We start from the raw sequence: 22,335 nt of genomic DNA, 5'->3' as shown, positions 1-22,335 counted from the left end.
ACTTTGATATAGTTTCATGTATTTTGGCATCTAGTATCACTGCTATGTCTAGAAAGTTTATTATCTTAGTGATTTAAAAAAAATTGAATGAGGATTGAATCTTTTAATTCAATTCTGAGAATATAAAGAAATACTATCTTGGTTTAAAAAAAACAGGAAAATAAATGTGACACAGTATTATTAACTAAAGTACAGGTTCTGTTCAAATTAAAAAAAAAAAAAAGAGTTGGATAAATCTGTGATAAATTAGGTCTATTATCAGTATTTAAACACACTACCCCCCCTCTGATTTTCATGTAAGTGATAAATTAAATATTTTAATTAAATGAAATATTTTCCTATCTTCTGGAATTAATTTTATTCTGGGGATGATTCACAAAAGGACTATTAGCTACCATGAAATTACAACCAGCACGATAGCAACAAGATTATTATGCCAACACAGACAGTGGATTTTTAAAGCCTAAGAACAGAAAAAACAAGGTGAAAAACTCATTCAGCATTTCTCAAAACTTCTTTACATTTTAATTGGCCAAATGTAAAGCAGTTTTGGTTTCAAGTAACTGGGTGATATTTCAAATTTATCAGAGATTTCATAAGCATGAAATAACTTCTACAAGAATTAATGAATTTGGACTAAATCTAGTTGTTACTAAAGGAATTAAGATGTAACTCTAATGTTATGTCTTAAAACAAAATATCTGCAGTCTTAAAACATCAGTGATATATTTATTCACAGAAGCTTCCATATTCAAGTTTTTCAAGACTTTCAATTAAACTTGGCCTGTGGCTAAAGGTTATTGAGACAAAAATTTTAATAAGGTTTCTTTTTTTTTTTCGTTTATAAAGAATGTTCACTCAAAGTGGGCATATGGCTCACAATATATACACTACGCTAGTAAATTGCTTGCCCCACATCTGGTTAATATGCAACATGTGTTATTTTAACCACATGAAGGTCACAAAGTCACTAATTTATTTTTAGTAAATATTTAAACCACTGTATGAAAATAATAGCACACTAGGCAGGAAAGTTTAAAATTAAACCTAAGCTCAGCACTCAGATTCCTGTGGTGTAATCATCTGATCAAGTTATCTAAAGCATTGAAATGTGTGTATATAAACTTACACCGTGAAAGAAAAACAACTTGGGAGGGTAAAAAAAAAACTGTTACAAGATTTTAGGTAAGAATAAGTATTCAAGAGATGGAATTTAGGGGCAGGAGTAGTTTAATTGAGCACAGAATAATATATACAGGAAGCTCAAAGTCAAGTGTGTGACTAGTTGAATGAAAATTTTAACTAAACTTCTCCACTAAAAGAATATGACAAGTCCTTACTGGCTGCAAGTTCAAAGGCCAGGTGTGAAAGGAAATAAAACAGATGTGTTAAAGAAAATTCAGTGAAAGTCATTTTTTCTTCCCAATAACATTTTTGAGAATGTGTAGCTAGTGGTAAAGAACCCGCCTACTAATACAGGAGACTTAAGAGACGTGGTTTCGATCCCTGGGTCAGGAAGATCCCCTGGAGAAGGATATGGCAACCCACTCCAGGATTCTTGCCCGGAGAATCCCATGGACAGAGAAGCCTGGCACGCTACAGTCCATAGGGTCGCAAAGAGTCAGACACAACTGAAGTGACTTAGCACGCAGCATGCATGGCAGAAGTTTACCTGCACAACTTTGTTTTCTTTGCTTTCTTTCAGTAGAGGAACTGAAAGAAGAGACTAGATATGGTATGGCCAGGAGATACTACAAGAATAGTTTTATGACTGCTCAAGGCCAACTCTGAAAGCAAGTTTATAAACTTTTTAAGAGTGTGTTACTATTTCTCTGTCTTTATGCGCTATATTCAAAAACTCTTTTGCATACTTTTTTGAACTGGAAAAAAGACAATGAAAATTGTCTAGTACAAACTTCTCATTTTATACATGAGGATACTGAGGCCCATAGAGGTTGAATGACTTATCCAAGAGTAAAGGATAAACTAACTGTGGACCTAGTGAGGAAAACAGAAAAGGTCTCCTAATTGTAGATATCACTGTATAGAATTTTTTTAAAATCAAGAGACCAAACTCAACCATTCAGCTGAACAAACATCAAAACACAAGAAAACTATCCTAGCCAGGCCTCTGCTGGCAAAGGAAAGGCTCATTTATCTTCAGCTTTTTTTCTCATATCACTTCTATGATTTGACTGGTAAGCCCAATTATCAACTACATTAAATCACAGGCCATGAAATCAACATTGGATGAAAACTGTATTCTGCCTCTAAAGCAATGACTTAGGAGTTAAGAAGCCCAGTCATAAATCCATAGTGTTTATGCACAAAATCATTTTACAGTTTTGGCTCACATATTTGAGATTGCATATAGGCTAAGAAAATTATTTTCTTCCTATTCATTCATTTTCTCGTGTCTGATTTGTCACCTAATGAAGTTAGTTGTAATAAAATCAACATTACTGAATTTAGCTTAAATGCCTTGGGGAAAGCTCTGTAATGAAGTGCTATTCTGGAGTGTTTGCAGTCTGAAGGGAAATGAGTTGTGATAAAACAGGAAGCTCCAGTATGAATGGACTTCTCATGAAGTAAGTGAACTTTTTACTGATTAAGCCAAAGGACTGATGAAGAGTCATTTTGATCATTGTCCATCTCTGGAAAACAGAATTAGTATTTCTCTTAATATCAGGTGAACAGAAGCTAGCACAAGCCAGTTTCTCTCCTAAGGAAAGGGGTTTTATGATAAAAATTTTGCAGTCTGCTTGGAAAGGAAGAGGAAGGAGTCTTTGCCTTCGATTAGTGGAATAGGCTGTCTGCATCATTTCCTTTCATCTTTTGTAGTCAAAATCCTTGGAACATACAGAAATTTATGAGTTATCTTATAGTATCTAGATTAAGCAAACTAATTATATTATGCTTGACTCCAAGTTATTAATAGAATTTGCCAATTTTTATTTGAATATTTATAAAGAATACAAGCAATAACTAGATAACTAAAGGAAGGGAAGAACAAAATGTATAACCATGTTTCTGACTCTAAATAAAGCATTATGGTGACTGTGTAAAATCTTTAGCAATAACAAAAACTGAAAAATAGTGAACAAATATAAAAAAATCAGTTTCCCAATCTCTTTTGTGAATTGGCATAAACACATTAAAAAAAAACTACAAACTAAAATAACTTTACAAATACTTTTCTTTTTCCAATCATTTTTATCATAAGACTTTCAGTGAATTGGGACACTGAGGGACAGGAAGTTTTATCTTTTTACAGCAAATTAAGCTGTATACAATAAAATCAATGAAGGGGAAGAAACAGTTTTGAAATTTTTTTTAATCCAACATTGTACAAATTACAAATATTAGAATTGTTAAGCTGTAGTTAACTTGTCTGTACTGGTTTCTTTCTATACTGAAAGATTCTTTCAATCTGTGCAATACCTTGAAAAGCTTCAACTATAAATTTTCATAACCTAGTGATACTCAGGGGTATCAAACGTTTTTGTATTCAAGGTCATCTTAAATATTTTCAAGGGTATACTATCTTAACTGATTTTTACCAAGTTGCCCATTTCCAAGAAGGCACAAACATAGTAATATGAGTAAAACTAGTTTTTCCTACACCTGTGGAATCATAAAATGTTACTTATTTAGGACAAATTACTATTATACTCCTTTAGAGATCCAGAACTATTAATGACTGACTCCCCATAGTCACAGCCTATCTGGGCTGCTGTTTAGAGCAAACAACCCAGCTGCCAAGAGGCTATGAAATATGAAGTGGTCTTCCTAGTGTTTGCAAAACTATCCACCTAGGAAGACAGGTAGCAAGGTCTTTTCAACACTGCCAGTATTAAAGATCGAAGAACAGCCTGATAAAATTCAACTAGAAAATCTATGCTGCATAAAATTTTAAAAAATTATGAAGCCTGAATATTGAATGCCCTGCATCTTGGGTCTTGTTTGATTATGTGATCATGCTAATGAGTTCAATGACACTAAGAATAAGAAAGGAAAAGAAAAACAGAATGATGAGAGGTGGTGGGGAGCAAACCAGAGAATAGAAAAATCTGTGCACAGGAGTATAAAATTAAGCTGGCGGGGGGGGAAAAAATACAAGGGAAATTAGTACTCAAGATGCAGTAGAGAATGGAATGCAGGAAACAATGTCAGCTGATTTAAATGCTACAGTCTTGCTGGTTACATATCAGTGACAGCTCTCTTTTGTTTCAAAGAAGGACTAGAAATATTTTTGCATTGTTAATGAGGTGAAGGATTCCAAGAAGGAATTTTATAACCGATTAGCAAGGAATAATATGTACTGTCAGCATGCATATTTCTATTTAAAACATTATCTAATGAACAGAGTTTATGCAAATTTATGCTATGTGAAGGAGGGAGTCAAAGGTAAGTGGAACTTCATTGAAAAAAACAAAAAAACAACTAGCACATTCCTGTTTGCTACTGACCCTCTTCAGTTGTTGTTGTAACTGTTCCCTCATGGACTCAGGACAATTGTCCAGCTGGGTCTTCTGCTCGGAGTAAAGCTCCTGAAGCCTCTCTAGTTTTTCCCTTTCAGCATCAAGCTTTACCTTCTCCTGAAGTTCAGAAATCAGAAAATAGAAGTTACCTTCACACCCCAAGCAGGCGTTAGTGAACATTTCCCATGGATAACACAAATAAACAAACTCACAAACTCCAGACATCCTAGGAATGTAGAAACATATCTTGTTAGTGACTAAGATAAGGGGGTCTAAGTGGAAGTAAAGACAAGGGGCCCCATTTCTGCATTCTCCAAACCCAGCCCACTCCATTGGGTGCTGGCACTGATCCCCGTCTTTCCTTCCTCCCTTCCTTCCTGCCACCATGTTACAAAAGCAGAGGAAGCAACGGTCATGTTGGTCAATGGTGAACAAAGAACAAAAGAAATGCCAACCAAATTCCTAAGATAGCCCTGCAGAGAGTCACTTGCCAGGGAACCAAACAAAGGATGGCTAGGATTTACCTTGAGCACAGTCAGAGTCCAATTTGCTGAAGGCATGTGTTAAGCAAACTTTGGAAACTATTTAAATTTTGTTCTCAGCTTAGAGGCATGTTAGGTGCATAAGTTGATACTCCAGTCATCTGGAAGTTTCAGCTCTTTGGCAAACCTCAGAGCTTAAGCAACTAGAAAATCTGCTGTCAAGGAGATCATCTAGTTCAGACACTGAGAGAGATAGTAAAAATGCAAGGTTGACAAAGCAGCAAAAGGAAGACTTGTTAGACAGTTTAGATACACTAAAGGTGTGACATTTATTGTGGAGATAAGGACTTCTCTATAAAGACTGACATAAACAATAACTGAAACGAGGACTATGGGGAAAAGTAAAGGAGTCAGAGAACAGACAAGAAAAGAGAAGATAGCACTACCTCCCTCCCAGTCACACACTCCAAAGTGACCCTGGATGTTTTCCAGGGTGTAATAGGCAAATACTGTAATACACTATTACACAGTCTTATAAGGCTGCCTCTTAAACTGAGAAACAAAAGTGTCAGTTTTCCCATCTTACGTTCCTTTTATGATGCTCTGGACCCTTGAAGTAACTTTCAGATCTAATTCTCCCCTTGTATAATCTCAGCCTAAACTAAAGCGCTTCAGTGGAATGGTACACCACCAAGAGTTGAGGTGTGTGTGTTCTGTCGTATCAGACTCTGCCACCCCAAGGACTGTAGCCCGCTAGGCTCCTCTGTTCACGGGATATTCCAGGCAAGAATACTAGGGTGAGTTTCTGTTTCCTTTTCCAGGGGATCTTCCCAACCTGGGGATCAAACCTGCATCTCCTGCATTCGCAGGCGGATTCTTTACCACTGAGCCACCTGGGAGCCCTCCTTTAGGTTACTCACTTTCCGTGGTGCTACCAGAAAAGCTGCATTCTGTTTTACATCTCCCTGCTTCTGTCACTGTTCCCTGCCCCTTTGATAAGCAAAATACCACCACTTGACTTTCTTATGTTCACTATTGATTTGGTAGAAATAAAGCTGGCTTCCAAGCATATTACAGAAAAAAATTTTTTTGAAAGATGAAGATTTGAAGTAGCCCTATAAATTTATACCGCTTTCATTTCTTCATCCAAATGGTCGGGATTTCCTATGTAAACATATGTGTAAATTCCTTATAAAAGATGTTGTATTTTAAGTCTAAAACTATATGACATCAATACCTACATCAGTGCACTTGAGTCTCCACTTTTGGCTTACATTTTAAAATTTTGAGGGTATTTTAGAAATGTATATTTTGATTTAAAAGTGCTTTTCTAGAAATGATTAAATCTAGAAGTCATAAAACTGAGACTCTTACCTCATTTATCAGCCTAAAAATGATTCTACAACTTAGACTTTAGCAGACAATCAAGAAAGTTTCCTACAAGGGAACTTCCTGGCAGCTCAGTGGTTAGGACTTGGTGCTTTCACTGCCAAGGGCCCAGGTTCAATCCCTGGTCTGGGAATTAAGATCTCACAATAAAAAAGAAAGGAAGTTTCCTGAGTCTTTAATGTGAAGCATGCTCACTATGCACAGCTGCTGTGTAGGAGTAAGAAGAAGCAATGGTGTCTTTCACAGAATAAAGGATTCTCAAGTGTTACCTCACAGAAAATTGAATATACTAGTACCAGTCAGTCTTTAGCTTCAGAATTAATCATTTTTTCCCTTAATAAAACCAACAATACAGAACACTTGTTGTCTTTTGGCTAAGAAAATGTTCTATTTCCCTTACTTGCAAATCAAAGACTGCCCTATTACATAGCAAAAGAATTTTATCCACAAAGAGTTCTGTTTCTAGGTACTGTATCATCAGAATTTGCACCCATTCCAGTTCCAAACAGAAAGGTAAACAAGTAAGAAAAGTATTTATTCCAATCAAATAGCAAATGTGCAAAGCCCTAAGATTTAAAATCATGTATGATAGAAAACACTGAAACATCTAATATGAAAAGGCCTAAAAGACAGGTCTTAATTCCAAAGAAATAACCCAACTATTCCGCTAATGCTCTCAATTTGTAAACTGTTAATAATAAGCACAAATAAACAACTAGGAAAACATACCTTGTGTCTACATAGTGCCTTCCTTCTGAGGTGCTCAAAACGTTTGGCAATTCCACATAAGGAGGCGGTTACAAGAATTACGCAAGCGGGAACCACCAAAACCGCCTGCGGCTTCTCTGTGGTTCTCAGTAGTGCTGTGGCCACTACCTCGGTCTCAGAGCGAAAGCTCAGTGGGGCTAAAGCTAGGGCAGAGGAAGTGAGGGGAAGGATGGAAGAGGCACTAGTGGCAGATGGGCCAGGCTATAAATCACAGGGGGCGCAGAGCTGGTATCACTCCTACAAGAGCCAACAGTAGACCAACAGCTGAGCCAGAAAGAAATGAATATACCTCTCTTCTAATTATTGTCCAGGAAGTTTTCAAAGAAAAATTAGCTCTAGGCAAGCGGTTGATTAGAGCTGAAAGTATCACCCATGACATTCCAGGGTTCGGGGAGTCTAGCTTTTTAAATGTAACACATTAACACCAGGTATCATCCTCGTTCCCCAGGTTCAAACTGGTAACATCACCTATTTTAATTACTACAGTGCTATTTTCTCTTTTTAATTTAAATTTTTTATTTTCTATTGACTATAGCCGATTAACAATATTATGACAGTTTCCAGTGAACAGTGAAGGAACTCAGCCATAGACATACACTTATCCATTCTCCCCTAATCTCCCCTCCCATCCAGGCTGCCACATCACATTGGGAGACAGCCCATTTTTTCTTAGATTCATAAATCCATTTTCAGGAAATGAATGATTTAAACTGCATTTTTAGTATTTTTAACAAATTTAAATTATTTTGTTGAAAGAATAAGATTAATCTTTCAGGAATCAGAACAGTCCAGGAAGATGCAGATGTACAGGGGGGCATTTATTTAAAAAAGACCAGTACATGACTTCCCTAGAGACACGGCTGCCTCCATTGTTTTCCAATTGCCTTGTCTTCTCTACATGGACTGGCAAAAATCCAGTTGGGTCATAAATTCATTGCCAGATTCTGCCTATTTTGCATATTGAAGACTGATGTTCCTAAAGTGTATACAGGGCCAAAGGTAAATTTTTCACCAGCAAATGAAAGTAAAAAGCACTGTATAAAGTTGGGCTTACATCTGCTTTCCCAGTGAGTTGTTCATTCACTCAGCCAATAAATATTTGTAAACGGACTAGAGAAAGAGAAAAGAAGTAAGTTGATCACTGTCCCTATGAAGTACAATCTAGCTAGTTCTGTGCTTATCAGCCCTGACCACATTAGAATACACTGGGAGAGCTTTTAAATATACTATTTTCCAGAGATGTAAGGCTAGGGATGAAACATTTAAAAAACTTCTCCAGGTTTTCTCATACGTAACCAGAATCACTGATTCAGCCAACCAGAATAATGTGAGAGCCAAAGAACTACAAAATGAACTAAAATTTGATTTCTGGGATGAAGACTTAGGACAAAATACAGAATCCATCAAAATTTGTTCTGAAGGTATTTGACCTTAGAACCTTGCCTTCATAGTATAAAAGTCCTCTCTTACAAGTAACATTCCAAATGTAAAGTTTTTACTTTTAAATTAAATGCCTCAAGTAAACCCCTCTTCCCAAAAGAACTGTAAGATTCCAACATCCAAAATGCTTTCAAAGAGGAAAGACAAATTTTAAGATCAGAAGTAAAATGACTGTCTTCTAATCATACCAATGATCAGGAGAAGGTATAAATTTACCTTAGTAATTTGAACATGTACACAGGAGTTGCCAATAATCTTGAATAAACTTAAAAATCCAAGACTTTATTTTGTCAAATCTCTGGTTAAAAGACAATAAATTTTCTCTATGTTGTAGTCTCAAAGGAAGGAACTGAAATTTAACTCGCTGGCTCTATTATAATTTCACTACCACACAGAAAATTTTTGAATGCCAATAAAAACATAATTTTACTACATCTAACTAATATTTGGTTTGAGTTTACCCTGTAAAGATGCCTACTTCATTAGTTTATAGGGTTGCCAGATAAAATAGAGGAAACCCAGTTAAATGTGAACTTAAGATGAACAACAAATGATTTTCTAAATGTATGGTGGTGGTTTAGTCGCTAAGTCATGTCCGACTCTTCTTGAGTCCCATTGACTGTAGTCCGCCAGGCTCCTCTGTCCATGGGATTCTCCAGGAAAGAATACTGGAGTGGGTTGCCATTTCCTTTTCCAGGGGATCTTCCCAACCCAGGGATCGAACCCAGGTCTCCTGCATTGCAGACAGATTCTTTACCATCTGAGCTACGAGGAAAACCTGCTTTTAAATATAAGTATGTTTCAGATGGGGCTTCCCTGGTGGCTCAGCAAGTAAAGAATCCACCTGCGATGCAGGAGACTGCCTCGATCCCTGGGTTGGAAAGATCCCCTGGCAGCCCTAAATCTGGCAGCCCTATTAGCTTGATAAAGGTTTTCTGAAAAATTAAAATTCATATTTGTAATTTCCAAAGTATTCAGAACAGAATCCAGCACAAAGAGGTACTGAAGCCATGTTTCTTGAAACACTGTGTCAAGTTTGCAACTGATGCACAGATACGTTAAAATTCATAATACCTAAGCTAATAATTTAATGTATCCTTTTATTTATTTTTGTCTGTGTTGGTTCTTAGTGGCTGAGCATGGGCTTTTCTCTGGCTGTGGCAAGCAGGGGCCACTCTTCAATGCAGTGTGAGGGCTTCTCATTGTGGTGGTTCCTCTTGTTGTGGAGCAGAGGCTCTAGGGTGTGTGGGCTCAGGAGATGAGGCTCCCAGGCTCTACAGCACAGGCTCAATAGTTGTGGAGCAGGGTTTAGTTACCCTGCAGCATGTGGGGATCTTCCCAGACCAGGAACCAAACCTGTGTCTTCTGCATTGCTGGGGGGACTCTATATCACTTAGTCACCAGGGAAGGCCCTCTAAGCCATCATTTTTAAGGATGCATGGGTGCGAGCTCAGTCACTTCAGTTGTGTTCAACTCTTTGCGAGTCTCTGAACTGTAGTCCACTGGGCTCTGCTGTCCATGTGGATTTCTCCAGGCAAGAATACTGGAGTGGGTTGCCATGCCCTTCTTCAGGGGATCTTTTCAACCCAGGGATCAAACTCAAGTCTCCTGTGTCTCCTGCATTACAGGCAGATTATTTACCACTGAACCACCAGGAAAACCCCCTCTAAGCCATCATTTTTAAGGATGGCCCATTCAAAGTCCTCTCCATACACCTTCCAGTCTCTTTCTTTCCAGTTCCTAAACCACATGGGGAGGTTTAAGAGGCATGCATTCTCAGAGGTTCAAGATCAGGCAATTGTTTTAGAGCCAAAATTACTTATCTGAAATTTGTAAGGCCAAATGTGTTCTAGGTTTCAGAATATCCTGCATTTAATTGAGGTAACACAGTTTATAAAGCATATACTGTATGGCATTTTCAGTGAGGTCTGGGGCAATACCCTATAATCAAATATACTTCTATTTCTGCTGCTACTTATGAATATTCATATCAAGTATGAATATCAGTCCAAGTCAAGTTTTGCAACCATAAGTTTTGATGCCAACCTGACTAAAAAAAATGTTTTCCCCTACAAAACTTTTCAGAATTATAGAGGAAAGATCATGGACCTATGTCCATAGATGGGTAATTGTTGAAAACCCTCTTGAGAGGCACATTCTTATATTATTTTCAGAGGATTTTTTTTTCTGTTGATTTTTGACATATTAATTGCACAATTGATGGATGTTTAGTGTAGAAAACACTGGAAAATCAGAACACTATGAATTTATGTAATCAAACAATCATCAGGAAAAAAAATCACCCTAATCTGGAATCCTAATCCCCAAATCCCACAATATATTTCCACTTCCTCTGAACAGGGAGCTAACTTTGAAATGTAAGAAAGAGGCACGGGAAGGGCTGGGTCTCTTCTGAACACTGCCTGTGACTTGGCAGCGACTCTGCACCCAACAGGCATTAACACTTTGCACGGAATTCTCGGCAGGCTCAGTCTTCTCCTGGCTCAGAAGGAAGGATGGGGAGGAAGTAACAGGTACTTTGGCAAGAGGATAATGGAGAATACAATTAACCACTTAAGATACGAGGCTTATTACAGAAAAATTAGCCAACTAATTGAAGGAAATTTCACTCAGGAACAGGCTGCATGGCATGGAGTGATTTAAACTTCAGTTCCCACATTTAAGTGTGTTTAGCTACAAAAGTATGCAGACCAGGATTGCTACGAAGTCTCACAGTCTATCTGTGTGAGGACAGATCTTAAAACAGAAGGATGGTTTGAACTTTGTGATGACCCATCTGGGTGATAGGAAAGACTTCAACAAGACTATGTGAGCAAAGCCTTTCCTTAACCATTTTATTTAATTTCAGTACAACTAATTTTTGATTGTCATATGCTCAGGGGCAGGAATGAGAAGATAATCCAAAAATAGAGACACTGAAAAGCTATTTTCGCTTCTGAATTTTTTATGTTGTCAGAAATAGACAAAGACAGAAGGGAAATGGACATAAACAAATGCAGAAATACATCCAGCAGTCCAAATGAGGCTTTGCCTTTAGAGAGCGGAAGCGCTGGGGGAGGGAAGCCGTTCCAGCTCTGCCCAAACTGAGCTTCACAGTTCTGGTGGCTTCCCAGTCACCAAGCCCATCAAACTAAAATAGTTTTCCAATGCAGAGGTTAACAACAAGTCTCTCTCCTTTCTCTTGCTCTAAGAAAATACTATGGCTTTATGTTTACTGCTTCAAATAAATATCCCCTTTGAGTTGGTGTTCAACCCTGATCCTTCTATTTGTTTGGGGTTCATCCAAGCTCATAGAGACTCTACTTGTGATGTGGCCACTCTCTGAGAATGCAACAGGCAAATGGCCTTCAGCTTAGAGCCACCTGTAAACAGGCACACTGATGGGCTTGACAATGGTACCCATAAGGGCAATGAAAGGGCAGTCCAGGGAACTACTGCAAACATGTATTGTACATATATGCATATGTACATATATGTGTGTGCGCACACACACATGTACACACATATATGTGCACATATATATACACAATACATATATGTATGTATATATATTCAACAAATACATAATTAAAAACTGTCTATATTTTATGTTGTATATATTATTATGTCTGTAGTTTATATTTTGAGCTTCCCTGGTAGCTCAGAGGGTAAAGAATCTGCCTGCAATGCAGGAGACCTGGGTTTAATCCAGGAAGATCTCCTGGAGAAGGAAAAGGCTACACTCCAGTATGGCCTGGAGAATTCCATGGAGTCTATGGGGTTACAAAGAGTCAGACACAAGTGAGCATAGTATAGTACCATATAATAAATAGCGGTCACCTATGAAACACATCAATTTATACTAAGCACGGAAAACAGAATGATAGTTCCCAAATAAGCTAAAAGAAATAACATTAAAGTCTGATCTTGAGAGCCAAGGAAACAATGTCGATAATTTCACACCAGGATTTGAACTCTCATGCGATGTTAAACTTTTCTCCTATGGCTCCAGGCCCTGTCTCCAAAAAATGAGAGCCAGGCTTTCAGGATGTGCTGCCGACATCTGAATTGGAGTTTGCCCAACAGGGATATCTTTCCAGGTTTTGGTTTTCTCATTCCACCGTTTATATCTGACAGCAGCAACAGGTGTATGGGAAAGGAAACGAGATGCAAAAGGGTAAAGGCCACTTCCTTCTTCTGTCTTACGCCCTGGCTCGACGAGCCGCCTGGCATGAGCACTTGGGCAGACTATCCCAGCTGTCCTGAAACTTGGCTGCACGTAGCTCTTAAGCAGGTGTTTGGCTCCACGTTTCTGTTCAGACTCAGCCAGGACTCGCCGTTAGCAGAAGATCCAAGGACAATATTCCCCAAGAATACTGGGCGGTATTTTGGCACCTCTTATGAGCTGGATAAACAGTGGATAACAGTGCCTGCCTCTATTTCACAGGCTAGAGAGGGAAATACATATCTAACAAAACCAAAACAAATATAAATGATAAAATGTGATTTGTGAAAGGACTGATAGAACAACAGAGAGCATACCATCTGAGCTGGAAAGGGCTGGTAGAGTTTTTCTGAAAAACTAACACTGAGCTCAAGCCTTGAAAGACAGAACCAACCAGACACAGAATATGGGAAAGGAGATTCCAGGCAAGGCAAGCTGATCTGCAAGGGACCTTGGCAGGGGCAGAGGGTGGGGTGGATCTTTGAACAAATAGAAAGAAGGCCACCATGTGAGTGATGTGAAGAGGGGAGAAAAGTAATAGAAACAGGACAGATAAGGAATTTAGGTTCATATAAAATACAGGGGAATACAAATCAGAATGATGTGACCTAATTTATATTTTTTAAAAGTCACACTGGCTGCTGTGAAGAAAATGGGCTGAAGGGAAGCAAATGGAAATGGAACTCAAAAGGAAATGTTGATGATTTTGAAGAGAATGCTATTAGGGGAGATGCAGAGAAGTTAAAGTAATTGAAAAATAGCACTGTAATCAATTAGAAGTGGGGTTGATAAAGAAAGAAATATCAAGATCTACTTCCAGGTTTCTCTTTGGGCATATAGGTGTATAAAGATGCCATTTCCTGGTGGGAAAACTAGAGGAAAAACAGGAATGGAAGTAGGGGAGGTGTATGGAAGGCAAAGGGAAAGATGAGATCAAGAGCTCAGTTACGGGGTGTTCAGCTGGAAATACCTGAGAAATCTCTCAGTGGAGGTATCAGCTGGGCTACAGGATATGAGTCAGAAGTTCAGAAACAGGTTGTGGACTAAAGACATACATTTGACAGTAACCAGTGCATACAGGTTATTTGAAGCTCTGGCTATAAAAGAATGTGAAAATACAAGAGAAGAGAGTTCTCAACAAGAGATGGTGGGTGTTAACTAGATATACTGTGGAGATCATTCCACGGTGTACACAAATATTGAATAATTACGTTGATACCTGAAACTAATATAATATCATATGTCAATTACACCTCAATTTTTAAACAAAAAAGTGAATGAGTCAAGCCATATTATCTTAATTCAGACCAATGAGAAGGCACAGAATTTTTCTGTTAACTTCTGGGAAAGTTTGATCTTGCTTAAAAAAAAAAAAGAAGAAGGTGGTTCAGATCAGAGACCCTCTTAACAACTGGCTGGGCAGAGGCAGAGGAAGAAGCAAGGGGAACTCAGATGGAAATGTCAGAGAGAAAAGTAAGAGGACAGGAAGGAAAGCCAGAAGAGTGAGGTACTGGAGGCAAAGGGGTTGGGTAGGGGGTAGTGCCTGGGAAAAGAGTTGTCCCTTATCTTGAACGCTGAACAGAAGTGTGCTCATAAGAGGGCTGAAAAGCACCCAGTAGGTGGATTAGGCTGCACTAAGATAGTAGTATGAACAGGAGCAAATCTGACGGAGCAGTGGAACAAGAATGGGAGGAACGGTTAACTGAGCAAGAGATCATATAGTGTACTGAGAAAACTGAAAAGCTCGGCTACAGCTGAAGAGAACTAGCTAAGATAGTCACTGGAAGGAACTTTATTTTTAAATAATAATACAATTTTTGTTTGTTTTTTTAATTTATTTATTTTAATTGGAGGCTAATTACTTTACAATATTGTGGTGGGTTTTGCCATACATTCACATGAATCAGCCATGGGTGTACATGTGTTCCCCATCCTGAACCAATTTTTAAAAATAATAACGGTGGCATACTGGCAGTACAGGTCCAGTAAAGAGGGAGTGGATCGGGGGGAGCTGGGAACAGAAGGACCAAAAAACCTCTAGACGGTGGGACGGTACCCTGGGCACATACAAACGGACTGGTCTTTGAGGGGAAAAGGGCCTTCCTTGGGCTTCCCAGGCGGTGCTAGTGGTAAAGAACTTGCCTGCCAATGCAGGAGACATAAGAGACTCGGGTTCAATCCCTGGGTCGGGAAGATCCCCTGGAAGAGGGCATGGCAACCCACTCCAGTTTTCTTGGCTGGAGAATCTCATGGACAGAGAGGTCTGGCGGGCTACAGCCTGCGGGGTCACAAACAGTCAGACGTGACTGAAGCAACTTAGCACGCACACACACGAGCCTTTCTTTGTGAGGATGAAATGCTCTCATTTCTAAGTGAAGTAGGTGGTGAGATCATCTCAGAGCCAAGGGGAGGAAATTGGACTAGAAGTTTGAACAGAGGGAAGGTATGAAATAGCCATGCCATAAAACAGTAGAGTAACTTTATTTGAGAAACAGTGGTGCTGCCAAGAGGTATTCAGTCTCTATGTGAGTTTGGTTGTCAAGAATATGCAGTAACATCATCTAGGCCAGTCTGCTTTCACTTCCCTCGTTCTCCTCTGGAATCTCTCACCCAAAGCCAGTTTCTGTCATTTTTCATACCATGTGATGACAGACAATAATCCCACCTTCCGAGACCAACTAATCCCCTAACAGCTGTGTGAGCTGGTTCTATACTTCAAGCCCCCACTGTCCCCTCTCTTCAAAATAATAATAGGAAGGATACAATAAAGAACAATATGTAAGTAGCCTCCTCTTTGTTTGTTTCCACCCATGTTACTAGAGTTCCATCTCCACCTTAGTCTGGAGAATATCACACAACTGGCCCTGAAAAGTGAGATTTAGCACTCACTCAACTTACTTCACTTTTGTGTATGGAATTTATAGGCTGTGTCATATGTGGGTTACACAAAGACAAACAACTACACGGACGGGGAAGGCAGACAAGTTCACAGAGAATCTGATACCCCATTCCTATGCCCCACAAGCTTTCCAGTTTGACATAAACAGTAAAATACTAGTAAGCACCAAAACAAAGACACCTGATGCCTCCAACAAAAGTTCCTTGCTGTATCAGTGCAGAATCTTTGGAAACCATAATATTCCTGTGCGGCAGAACTAGACGATCAATGATTTCATATGGTTTTGAGCTTTTAAAGAAAAATATGTCCACTACTCAAGTGGATTCTTTACTGTTTCAAAGTCTGGAGCCCAAAGGCACATACATAAACTTTACCATGAAAAAGATGTGCAGTTGAATCTTGACAAGCAGGCAACCAAGAAATTGATATGTAGCTTTTAATCTGATTTTAATTTCTGACAATATCTTTTTGAGCTCACCCTCTGGCACCAAGATCAAATGCCATTATTTATAGGTTTCAAACAAAGAGAAGCCTAAAAAGGAAGCCACATGCAGCAGAAATCCTCTCCACATATTACCAGTGCAATTTACTCAAACTGAAATTATTTTTCTTTTTCTCAGTTTAGAGGAGAACTCGATGATCAAGAAAGAATGTAAGCTCATTTGTTTTTGTTTTCAAATTGTAATTTTAATTTTTAATTTAGGCTGAGTTTAGCTGTAGCTGACTTAGAATTTAGGATGACAGTAAATGAAGTATTTTCCAGAAGAAATAAACAAACAACAACAACAACAACAAAAACCAAAAACCCAACTACTACCTTGAATTCTAAAAATTCCAAGTAATTCTTCATATTCCCTAGGAGGGATCAGCTAACATTTAGGCTATGGCCTAAAACGTGTAAGTAAAACTTTCTCCAAAAGTGTCAACTGTATTTCATAGTTTTCACTTGGCAGTGTGTGAGGATCCCCTGAAAACCCCAATGTATTTTTCTAAGAGCGGTGCACTCGCATTGAAGCCAATGGCAAGGCAAGACAGATGAGATGAACGGTTCCCATTCACCTTTTTAATACACAGAAAAATGAAAAGAAATGAGGCAACCATATTTGAAAATGCTTAAGCCATCCTTTCAGGGCACCAGTAGTAAAGAAGTTCCAAAGTACTAAAATGATTCTTTTAAAAAAAGTGGAATCAGAAGAGCAGAAAGGCTAATGGAAAAAAGCAATTCACTCATCTCACGAGGGATAAACTGCCACAAATATCAGCTCAAAAATTAAGCAGGTTCTACTATCTCAGCATCAGCTGCTCTGACTAAGAACCTGATAGTTCTTAGTCTGCAACGACTTACCTCATCTGAAGACTTTTTTCTAGTATCACTGTCTCCTGGAACAGGACATACAAATCCAAAACCACAATTTATACAACATTTAAATTTAATCAATGGGACCACCATTTTGCCCGAAAAATTTGTATCAAATATAATTTTCTTTTTACCTTGGTCTTTTCACCAACAATGTTCTTTTCCAGTTCTGTGATTTTCCGGTTTAGATGATCCAAAATCTCCTTCTCTTTCATAAGTTCAGTTGTTTCCGATTTTTGTTCTCCATCCAAGAGAGCACATTCCATATCCAGCTGAAGACACAAACAAAGGTCAGACATGTTTCACCTTCAGGGAAATTTCCAGCTGCCTTCTTTAAAGGTGTATTTTTAACAGGTACAAATGGCAAAAAGTACTACTGTTATCAGTCAGATTATGGAGCCCAGTAAACACTCCAGAGAGTCCATGCGAGACTCAGCATTCTTATGTGAGAAAGTAGGGAGGCCAGAATATACTTGCTAAGAACACTGGCTATCTTTTAATTTAATTTTTCTATGATACCCTCCCCTCCTTTTCGCTTACTTCTTAAGGTAATTTTGCCTATTTGCTTAGATTCAGGCTCAAGTGTGAACCATCTTGAGAGCAGTCACTATCTCTGCTTGTCCCTAGAGCACAGAAAGTGAAAACTACACTCAGTCCATCAAGCAAGCACTGCATTTCCAACAATGCCAGCAGGAGGGGCTTCCAGGGTCTGTACATGACAGATGAGCATTCCCTTCTACACATGGGCTGTCTGCATCAGCTGTGAGAACAGACATGAAGATACGTCTTGGGCAGAATGAGCGCCTCCTTCTCACTCCATGGAGGTATGAAAAAATCACCCTTTTCTTTAACTGTAGTTATACTGTATATGTGGAGAAGGAAATGGCAACCCACTCCAGTGTTCTTGCCTGGAGAATCCCAGGGGCGGGGGAGCCTGGTGGGCTGCCGTCTATGGGGTCGCACAGAGTCGGACACGACTGAAGCGACTTAGCAGCAGCAGCAGCAGCATACTGTATATGTCTGTCTCCTTTAGAGGTTTGCAAACCTCCGGAAAGTAAGGTCTATGATTGATTCACATGTAAATCCCTCCATAGTGCCAAGATGATACTCAACTCATACTTAACATGCTTACAAAAACGTTTGTTGGATTTGAGCTTAAACGTCTAAATATATGGTACCTCAGCTGATAGATCTTGAAGCAGGTCAGAAAGCATATACCAGTTAAGACAAAGTCAGTTAAATAACATATATTAAAAATGGCTTCCTCTGTTTATCTCATTGAATGAATAAAAATACAGAAAGAAGAAACATTTTAAAAAGGCAATTATATATACCCCACATATGTACCCATTCCATGAATATTTGCTCATGTTGACCTCTATGTATTCTGGCCTACCCAAGGCCTGTGCCCAAAGAGGTATTGCTATATTTAAGCTAAAGGAAAGAAAGAAAACTGGGAGAGGGTAATAAGTGAACTCGTGGTTTGTACCTCTCTGGAAGATTCCTCCATCTGGTCATTTATATCTTTGATTTTTTGTTCAAGTTCCTCAAGGTTGTTCAGAATTGCTATCCGGGTCTCTTCCATCGCAGTCAACTCCTGAATCCTTTGTTCTTCACTTATACCCTCTGGGGTCTGTGATTAATCAACACATAAAAGGGCTAGTCACACTTCAGTGCCAGAATTTCCCAGTTAATAAAGCAGTCACAAGTCTAGCATTTCACAGTCTGTGTCTATTTGAACTCGAAAAGCATCCCTGTGACTGTTTACTTGGAACTCTGCATGGTCCCAGAGAACCCCAGTAGATAGCGTTTCAGGTAAGCTTCTACAAATCAGATTCAGTGAACAAATTCATGTCCTTTTAATACCAAAATAACTAAGAGGTAATATAGATGAGGAAGCTGTAGTCCACAGAGATTGTAGTGACTTCTCTCAGGTTACAGATAAAGTTTGGAGTGCAGAGAACTAGGATCTAGAGGAGACTTCTGACATCTTCCTCAGGAATGTCTCTTGGGCACTCTGCTACCTTCATTACAAGCTCCATGTTCTCTCCTGTCTCCAAGGGAATACACTTCCTACAAGTCTGCAGAATTTCTGCTGGGTCCCACTGCTAGGGCTATCTGCAAATGAGCAATCCTTATTGATATTCTTTCCAATACAAGATGGTAAATGGGGACATGGTATTTGGCCCCACCTCACTGATATGTTCCATAAAGTTAGTAAGTAGGACAGTATTACGTTATTACTTTGGCAACCCTCAAAATGATTTAAAATTACACAATTAATACCAAGTTACTTCATGTTTCCGTTTTTACATTAGCATACTACTTATTATTTACTACTTACCTATGTACTGATGAAGACACTAACTGGGCCACTGAGGTTTTGTGACATGAAATAGGATATTGGCCATTATTCATAAAATTATGTCATGGAAAAACTGACATCCTTCACAAGGAATGAGAAAGTTAGCAAATAAATTAAGTGAGATAAGGCATACTTACACCTCTGAACAGAGTTATAACAAATGCCCAGAAAAGAAAGGAATATTTAGATCATACACACAACCAAAATGTGACTGCCAATTATTTTAAGAAGAGATACAATAAATTGAAAATAGCTTCTTTTTTCAAGAATTTCAAGTTAGTTATTTTGTATATCCCCTGGTGGAGACCAGTCTTTCTATAAGGCAAGGGATGCCAATAGAGGCATTATTTATTTAATTTTATCTCTCTTTGAAAAAGAAGCAATTTCTTTGCACCAGTAAGTCAATGATTATATAATTTCACAATTGCAAATTGGAAACAGCAGCCAAGTTATAATACATAAATTGCTGAAGATTACTCATTAACCACCGAAAATAACATTCAAATTAACCAAAGAAACCACTAACATTTTGTGTCTCTAAATTCATTTAACGTACTTAACAATCCTAAAAATTACTGTAAGAAGACAGGCATCATGTCCGTTTCTTTATTCTTTATTACCATTCTTTATTCTTAACCCTACTTTACTGCTTCTCAAAATTTAACCATTGAGAAGTTACACATCTCAGGTTGACTAGAGCAAAGATTAGAAGGCCTTTCAAGCCCTCTGTTTATTTGTTTGCTGATATTTAGATTTTAAACTGTCATCTTAAATCCAGTATCTCATCAACTAATAAAACAACCTGTGAGCTTTCTTCACAGACAATTAATCTCATTGTCCTAAGGCTTGGGTGGCCAGTTTTAGGGCATGAGGAATGCCTGCAATAGTGAATGGCATTCCTAAATCATCGAGGAGTAATCCTAGCAGGAAAGCCTCAAGAAGGCCAGTATCCTGTTGGGTCAACATTTCATATTAGGTTTCAACTTCCAACATGATTTAAAAATATCTTTCACTGGTGGAAGCAAAGCATCAAAAGAAAAGAAAAACTGAACAATCTGCAAAACTATATTGATAGGTAACAGTGGCACTTATAAGTATCTGTATAACTCAACATTTCTAGAAAATTTATCACAATAGGTCTAATAAAAGACAACTTGATAGTCTGTTTGTAGCAGTGAAAGTTATCTAGGTATTGACTTTTGCTACTGTTATTTATAAAAAGGAAAATCTTCAAGGGGCATTCTAAAACTCTGGTTTGTAATAGAAAGGGATGAGGATATTGGACTCTCATTTATATCCAAATAAAAAACAAAAGAGTACCAAGGGTGTGGTAGCCACTAAACAGCTTTAGTTTGTGGTGACAGAAAAAAGTGGAATTTTAATCTATCTTATTTTTTTATAGTAATGTACAGGGTTCCACTGAGAGTGATGTTTTAATAAAAGCACACATATTGTGCATACCCAGATATATTGTTTTTGTGTTAACTCCATCTGCACACACAGAAAGGAGAGACAGTAGGGACAAGACAATTTGCATCTACCCTTCCTTGTGTGTGTGTGTGTGCAGATCTCTGATCTCAACAGGTTTCTAAGAAAAAATACGCAAAAAAGGAGGGGCAGGTACGGTAAATGGAAATTGTCTTATTCCTACTCCTATCTCCCCTTTCTGTGTGCATGTGGATGGAATTAACTCAAAAACAGCACATCTGGGGATGCACAATATATGATTTTATTAAAACACTTCACTCTCAGTGGAACCTTATACATTACCATAAAAAAAATCAGATAGATTAACTTAGAAACCTCTTGAGATCAGAGAGTGTTGCAAGTGTGAAAGGTTTCCACTGTAGACAGAATGATTACATGATTACTCAAAAACAGTAGAAAAGTTTTCACCACAAGAGAAAAAATATTTTTTTGGCAAATACACAAGGAGATGGAATTAACTAAATGTACTGCAGCCATCATTTTGCAAAACATGTAAGTCAAGTCATTAGGCTGTACCCTTTAAATTTATATAGTGCTGTATGTCAATTATATATCAATAAAACTGCAAGGAAAAAAAAAGAGTGAGTTGTTTTCAGCTTTCACCTCAGGTGGTGGTAGACAGATTCATAAAGCCAATTAAAAAGAGCATGTTTCCAAGGTCATCTGCATCTTTAAGTGTTAGATAAAAGCAAAGTCAAAATGGTGAATTTCAGGCTTTCTAAATATCATTAAAATCTTTGTGTTTTTCACATTCTTCTCCATTCCTCAGATCGATAATAACAAACACTGTACTGTGTTAAGTAAATAATCCAAAAACACTCAAAAAGGAAGACCATTTAAAAAAAAAACAGGAGTTTTTTTAAAGATTCTTCTGTCTCCTGTCTCAAGGTAACATATGTCTGTCTTCAGAGAATCAAAAATGAAAAACCCATTCCCTGGAACCCATTGCCTCTCAGCTGCACTCTGCCAAAGCTGCTGTGTGATACCCAGAGGTTCCCTTGATGGTTCCTGTCTCTAAAGGAGACACAGGGTTCCGCTGTGTGCTGTAAGGAAGATGTTCCAAGCTTCAAAGTCCTCCTATTTCCCAGAAGCATACTGGGGCAATGAGAAACATCTGTCTCCCATGTCTGATGACAACAGCTCAGATGTTCAAATGATGGGTCATTTACTTTGCCTGAACACCAACAATTTTTTATTTCTACCCCCCATCCTAGTTTCTAACCACTGCAACTTTCTAGCAGGAGAGACAGAAGTCCTATTCAGAATTCCTCTCCTTTGAGAATTACTCTTCTAGTCATTAGAAGAAACAAGGGTTGAACACTCCAGAGTCCTGATGAATACACGGGCGAACTCTATAGGTAGGTATATTTCTGACTAGAAACATTCAAAAAGTTTTGTTGCACCGGGAAAGGCAAAACTATAGAGACAATAAAAAGAATGA

General features: G+C 38.3%; 1 protein-coding gene across 9 annotated transcripts in view; it reads right to left on the bottom strand.

Moving 5' to 3' along the window:
* The window catches only part of PHLDB2 (pleckstrin homology like domain family B member 2), a 241,179-nt gene that overhangs the window by 41,265 nt on the left and 177,579 nt on the right, over nt 1-22,335 (bottom strand). For 7 of the 9 annotated variants that reach the window (XM_061390175.1, XM_061390250.1, XM_061390336.1 and 4 more), the window contains 3 exons: nt 18,531-18,674; nt 17,176-17,313; nt 4,470-4,598 (listed from right to left, as the gene is read on the bottom strand). In XM_061390175.1, the coding sequence (XP_061246159.1) occupies nt 4,470-4,598; nt 17,176-17,313; nt 18,531-18,674 (411 nt within the window). The remainder of the gene's footprint in view (nt 1-4,469; nt 4,599-17,175; nt 17,314-18,530; nt 18,675-22,335) is intronic. The other 2 variants (XM_061390770.1, XM_061390857.1) reach the window with 1 other exon arrangement.

This window comes from Bos javanicus, chromosome 1, assembly GCF_032452875.1.
Source record: "Bos javanicus breed banteng chromosome 1, ARS-OSU_banteng_1.0, whole genome shotgun sequence".
Taxonomy (NCBI): domain Eukaryota; kingdom Metazoa; phylum Chordata; class Mammalia; order Artiodactyla; family Bovidae; genus Bos; species Bos javanicus.
Note: the sequence above shows the minus strand (reverse complement) of the source record. Positions and strands in the feature narration are given on the sequence as shown.